We start from the raw sequence: 6,893 nt of genomic DNA on the forward strand, positions 1-6,893 counted from the left end.
GGTCTTTAAACGGTCACACACTGTGTAGTTCCATTTATAGTATCTTTCTCAGAATGACTTATGAAATGGAGAATACAGGGAAATTAGCGATTTCCTGGAATTAGGAATGTTGGAGGGTGGATATTTAAGTGTAATCCAAAGGAAATGCTTATGTTGTGGTAGAATTCTGTATCTTGATTCTGGTGTGTGCTTGCAGGCATGCCTAGCCACTTCAGTCGTGTCTGACTCTGTGCGACCCCATGGACTGTAGCCTGCTGACTGCTCTGTCCATGGGATTCTCCAGGCAAGAATACTGGAGTGGGGTGCCATGCCCTCCTCCGGGGGGGCTTCCTGATCCAGGGATTGAACCTGAGTCTCCCACATTGCAGATGGACTCTTTACCATCTGAGCCACCAGGGAAACCCATGAATACTGGAGTGGGGTGCCATGCCCTCTTCAGGGGATCTTCCGAATCCAGGGATTGAACCCAGGTCTCCCACACTGTGGGCAGATTCTTTACCCTCTGAGCCACCAGGGAAGCCCCAGTGGTTATACAAATCCGTCTGTGATACAGTGCCATAGAGCTATACGCGCACATTCACTCAGTGTCAGTTCCCTGGTTTTGAGAGGTGCAGCTTGCGTGAGATCTTTCTATGGTGTATTTGCAACTTCTTGCAAATCTTGTAATTGTTTGAAACTTTCCATGGATCTGTAGTTATTTTAAAATTAAAAAGTTTAACAGCAAAAGATCCCTGGAGGTAGAAGCCCAGTTTTGTGGATGGATGTTGGTGAGGGGGGAGTTTGGGGAGAAGAGGCAGAGATGGTAATGATGGAAAAGGAAAGCCTGTGAGTGATGTGGACATTTAGGAATGTGTTCTAAGTACACGCAAGAAGTGCTTAGCAACATGGATAAGCCTAGAGATGCTCATACTAAGTGAAATAAGTCAGAGAAAGACTTATTTCTCTGTATTCTTGTTTATATGTGGAATCTAACAACAAAGTGAACAAATGTATATAACAAAACAGAAACAGACTCAAAGATACAGAGAACTGAACTAGTGATTACCAGAGGGGAGGGATATGATAGGGGTGGGGGTTAAAAGGTACAAACTATTATGTATAAAATAAGCTACAAGAATCTATTGTACAGTACAGGGAATATAACCATTTACTCTGTAATCCCCTTAGATAAAATTTAATCTTTAAAAATTGTGAATCAGGTATATGGCGTCGCCTGGAACCTGAGAGGCTACACGAGGGTGTCGGAGGCCTGGGGAGAGACAATGGCTGAGAACAAACTCAGAGGGCAAAAGTCCAGGAATGTATTCCACATAGCCAGCCAGAGAAGCTTGAAGGTTAAAAATAAAGCAAAACCAGTTACTACTAATCTTAAGAAGATAAACATTGTGAATGATGAAAAAGTTAACAGAGTGAATAAAGCTTTTATAGGTATACAGAAGGAACTGGCAAACTTCTCAAAAGGCCTTTCCCTTGAACCTCTGCAGAAACAACTGATATCTCAGCAGTGTCCTGAAAACGTACCAGTTAATGTTGATGAGGCTACAAGATTAATGGCTCAGTTGTAATACACCAGTGATGCATCAAATTCCCCAAAAAGACCAATAAATTTAATATTTTATACAAAAAAAAAATTGTGAATCACTATGTTGTCCACTTGTAACTAGTATAATATCGTAAGCCAACTATACTTCAAAAAATAATAGTGCTCATTATGACCATAATTCCACCTTTTCTTTCAAAGTAACCACCAAATTCTTACCAGTTGTAAGAACAGACTATGGCCAAAAAAAGGCAAGACCGTTTGTCAATGAAATACAAGCCAAAGGACCGTCAGTCACATGTGCCAGGCAATGCAATTGAAGGTGAGAGAGACTGCCGGGTCCCTCCGAAGAGCTGAAAAAATTCAAAGCAACAAGAGGCGGTGTGACTCATCCATTGTCATAGGGGATTAGCATTATGATATTGTGCCATTTAGTTGATGGCATTTTTTTCCTTAGTGGTATTGGGTTGGCCAAAAGGTTCTTTCAGTCTTTTTCTGTAAGATGGCTCTAGTAGCACTTAGCTATCTTTAAAAAGTGAAGTCGCTCAGTCGTGTCCGACTCTTTGTGACCCCGTGGACAGTAGCCTGTAGCAGGCTCCTCCGTCCATGGGATTTTCCAGGCAAGAGTACTGGAGTGGGTTGCCATTTAACTTCATTCAAAATAATTTTGATACATCATACTGTGACAGCTGTCATATCCTCACGCATTAAAAATAAACTTACCACGATTGGCGAATTTTTATGTAGCCATTTAAATATTGAAGATGGAAGAAAAAGGGAACATTTTCAGCATATGATGCTTTATTATTTCAAGAAAGGTAAAAACACAACGGAAACACAAACAGTTTGGGCAGCGTATGGAGAATGTGCTCTGACTGATCGAACGTGTTAAAAGTGGTTTGTGAAGTTTTGTGCTGGAGATTTCTCACTGGATGATGCTCCATAGTCAGGTAGACCAGTTGAAGTTTATAGCAGTCAAATCAAGACATTAATTGAGAACAGTCAATATTATACCACGTGGGAGACAGGCAACATGCTCAAAATAGGCAAATCAAGTCTCAAAAATTGTTTGTACCAGTTTGGTTATGTTCATCACTTTGATGTTTGGGTTCCACATAACCGAACCACATTCTTGACCATATTTCCACTTGTGATTCTCTACTTAAAAGTAACAGAAACATTCCTTTTTTTTTTTAAATATTCCATTTTTAAAACAAGTTGTGATGGGCAATGAAAAGTGGATACTGTACAGTAATGTGGATAGAAGGGATCCGGGGTCCCTTCCTCTTCATCTACATCTCTCTGCATTGGTGGCCTCATCAGAGAGGGCTCTCCTGGCCAGCCTTTCTGCCTGGTACCCACTCCCTGCCTCACCTCCCGGGGCTGCCCTGTAATTCTCTTGTCTTCTTCGGTTTTATGCTACTTATTACCATCGGATATATTTATTTGTGCCTCCACCCGCCCACTAAAAAGGTCCACAAAGCATGGGATTAACAGATACACACTACCGCATATAAAATAGATTAACAGCAACTCCTGTTGTGAAGCACAGGGGACTTCAGTCTCCCCGATGGTTCAGTGGGTAAAGAATCCACCTGCAACGCCAGAGACATGGGAGATGTGGGGTTTAGTCCCTGGGTCAGGAAGATTGCTTGGAGTAGGAAATACCCACTCCAGTATTCTTGCCTAGCAAATTCCATGGACAGAGGAGCTTGGAGGGCTACAGTCTGTAGGGTCGAAAAGAGCCAAACACAACTGAGCAACTAAGCATACACACATACAGGGAACTATGTTCAATATCTTGTCATAATCTATAATGGAAAGGATTTCAAAAGAATGTTTATATAAATATACAGATTTTTAAAAAGTATATATTTGATTATATTTTAAAGAATATATATATTTTAAAAGAATATATTTGATTATATGTATTTATGTATATTTTAAAAGAATGTCTGTATAGATATATTTTTAATATTTATTTATTGGGCTGCATCAAGTCTTAGTTGCAGCACTCAGGCTTAGTTGCTCTGTGACATGTGGGATCTTAATTCCCTGCCCAGGCATCAGACCACTGTCCCCTGTGTTACAAGGCAGATTCTTAACCACTGGACCACCAGGGAAGTCACAAAATGTGTGTGTGTGTATATATATATATATATATATATATATTTTTTTTTTAAAGAATGTGTATTTATATTTTTGGTTATATGTATATATACACACGTGTATACCAAATCACTTTGCTGGTACCTGAAACTAACAAAATATTGTAAATAAACTTCAATTTTTAAAAATAAACCTCCACAGGATGGGACTTGGTCTGTCCATTGCTATATACCCAGACTCCAGAGCAGTGCCTGGCTCTTAATAGGTATTAATAAGTATTTGTTGACTGAATGAGCACTTTTTACCCCAGAGAAACTTCCTCAATCACATTTTGTCTCAGAAGTACCAAGCACTATCTCTTTAAAGGTTTCAGGCTTTGGGAATCTTGAAATGAGAGACAAGGACTTTTTGCTCTGTTACTTTTTTTTTTTCCTATAACTTTTTTGTAACAGAAACAACTTCAATTGTTGTCTTGGGATGGGTGGAAGGAAGGAAAAAATTGACAGTTCAGGTTTCAAAAATATTATCCCCACAGCAGGTTTTATGTTCCATTTTCCCAAGAGAGTCCACAGACTTGTAGGTTGTAAAGTAGAGAATGGTATTTCTGCAGGAGCCAAAACACTTTACGTGTAGAGCCCTGAGGCCCTGCTCATCACCCCCTCCCCTTTTTTTTTTTTTGACCACACCACATGGCTTGCAGGATCTTAGTTCCCCAACCAGAATTGAAACCGCAACCTTCGCAGTGAGAGTGCAGAGTCCTAACCACTGGACCGCCATGGAATTCCTCCTGCTCATCATTTGATTTCCTCCCACCCACCTCTGCTCACTGCTTTGCACTGTGTGTGAATCTCTCCGGTTCTCCCAATGACTGCTGCGGCTTCTAAAGCTTTCAATCCCCCTTCCTCCTTTTCCCCTCCTATGCTCAATTTTGTAGACTTTCAATAAATAATTATTTTTTAAATTGCTCCAGTTAGGAGCCCTAGAAGAATCTCAGAATCTATATTCCAAGTTAGATATTGTTAGTGTCAGTTTGTCAAAATGGTTGCAAAACTTAGGATGACTCACTTCTCTGTTTGCCCAGAGCTTTCCTGGTTTTAGCCTTGAAAGTTCTGTATCCCAATAAACCTCCCAGTCCCTGCCAACCCAGGACGATCACCATCCCACATCATAATCGGTCCATATCCTGTGTCATTTGAAATATTTGCCACTTTGCTTCAGTAAGATTACAATTTAGGATATTCATTCAAGTATTTATGGAGCATCTCTATGTGGCAAAGAAAGATGAAGCCCCCTCTCCCATGGACTTTAAAATCCATGTTGGCAGGAGGGAGAGTGGGGCAGGGAGCAGGTAACAGGTAGGTCACATGTGTGTATGTTTCAAATACTTTTCTTTTTTGAAAAAAACGTATTTGGCTGTGATGGGTCTTAGTTGCAGCCCATATGTTTCTCTAGTTGCAGTACCCAGGCTCTAGATCTCACCAGCTCAAGTCGTTGCAGGCCAAGGGCTAGTGCCCTGCAGCATGTGGGATAATCCTTCCCCATCCAGAGATTGAACCTGTTTCTCCTGCATTGGAAGGCGGACACTTAACCCTGGACCACCCGGGAAGTCCCTCAAATATTTTTCATGCTAAGATGAAAATAAAAGGCAAGAATGGAACAGATAGTGCCCGAGTGGTGTTTGGGACTGTGACAAGAATGTGGCTCCTGGGCGGGGACTCAAGCAACGAGCAGAAGGAAGCCAGGCAGCTGCCTGAACAACGAGAGACGAGCCCTGAGGCAGGCGCCTGTGTGCACGCGTGTGCCCCGACAAAGGGGGAGGTGACAGGAAGCGAAGCGGGGGCACTAGTAGGAGGTGGGTCACATGAGGCCTTCTAGGCCATGAAAGGGCTGTGCTTTTATTCTAATGCAATGAGAGGGTATTTAAGCAAATGAATGACATATGCTGATGCATGTTTTTAAAAAATCACTTTTGTCCCATTTGGAGAATGGCCCGTAGGGAAGAAGAGCAGAAGTGGGGAGCCCACTGCCTCCCACTAGGAGGCAGTAACAAGGAAGCAAAACCACAGTAGGTTGGACTAGGGTGGTGGCATAGAGGCAGCGAGAGGTAATCCAATTGAGAATAGATAGGCTGGGGACACACCAGACAAGACTTGCTGACAGATTGGATGTGGGGTACGAAAAGGGCAGTTAAGAATGGCTCCCCAGGTTTTGGCCTGATGGCAGGGCAGATTAAATGTCATTAACTCAGACAGGGAAGTGTTAAGGAGCAGTTAGTGGGGGCAAGAAGTAAGAATTTGGAGGACGTTTTATCCTCAAATGTCTATGATGATGGACAGGGAGGATGTCCACTATGCAGTTTGATATATGAGACTAGAGTTCAAGGAAGATCAGGACTAGAAATATAAAAGGAGTCTTCAAACGAGACATGTCATTTTTTTAAGTTTTTAATTGGAGGATAATTGCTTTTCAGTGCTGTGGTGGTCTCTATCGTACATCAACTCGAATTAGTCATAATCGTATATACATATCCCCTCCCTTTTGAGCCTCCCTCCACGCCCCATCCCACCCTTCTAGGTAATCACAGAGGGCCAGGCTGGGAGACCTGGCGTTTAAACCGGACAAGGTGGAAAAGCCAGTTAGAGGATCAAGGCCGCAGGCACTTTCCCAAGAAGGTTGGTGGGTGGAGGAGAAGCCGGGAACCAGCACAGACACACAAAACAGCTGAAAAGGAGCAGTTAGTAAGGCAGAGCAAGGAAGAAGGGAGACCCACAGCGTGGACGGGACTAACTTAGAAGCCAGTGAAGACAAACTACAGCAGGAAGACAGTGACCGGTGGGTCAAATGTTACTGGTGGGTCCAAGAAGATAAGGTTGGTCCAGAGTACTGATTATTTTCCTTGGGTTTTCTGAAACTGATTTAAAAAAAAAATATATATATATATATATAATATATATAAATATATATATATAATATACACATACATATAAACAGTGATCCCACAATTTCCCAAACTTTAACTTTCATCATTTAGAGGGGAATACAAACTTTTTTTTTAATGAGAAATAACTATCCTTCAGAACAAAATAATAGGAATAAAATCTGGAATAGAGATTGCATAGGAAAAGGAGAATAGAGAATATCTAAATGTTCTCAAGGGACTGAAGGTGTTGAGAAGCTTCAGAATAAAGTTTAAAGGCCAAGGATAAGCTGCTGCTGCTGCTAAGTCACTTCAGTCGTGTCTGAC

At 41.7% G+C, this 6,893-nt stretch overlaps 1 protein-coding gene across 1 annotated transcript; it reads left to right on the top strand.

The window, feature by feature from the left end:
• Positions 1-1,172: 1,172 nt before the first annotated feature.
• LOC122687691 (ribosomal biogenesis factor-like) lies at positions 1,173-1,626 on the top strand. Its single transcript, XM_043893244.1, has one exon. The coding sequence runs from the start codon at positions 1,263-1,265 to the stop codon at positions 1,563-1,565; it is 303 nt and encodes a 100-aa protein (XP_043749179.1). The 5' UTR covers positions 1,173-1,262; the 3' UTR covers positions 1,566-1,626.
• The last annotated feature ends 5,267 nt before the right edge of the window (positions 1,627-6,893 follow it).

This window comes from Cervus elaphus, chromosome 32 (assembly GCF_910594005.1).
Source record: "Cervus elaphus chromosome 32, mCerEla1.1, whole genome shotgun sequence".
Classification (NCBI taxonomy): domain Eukaryota; kingdom Metazoa; phylum Chordata; class Mammalia; order Artiodactyla; family Cervidae; genus Cervus; species Cervus elaphus.

Excerpts from the sequence above, each read along its gene's own strand:
- LOC122687691 (XM_043893244.1), top strand. The coding sequence starts at position 1,263 with ATGGCTGAGAACAAACTCAGAGGGCAAAAGTCCAGGAATGTATTCCAC.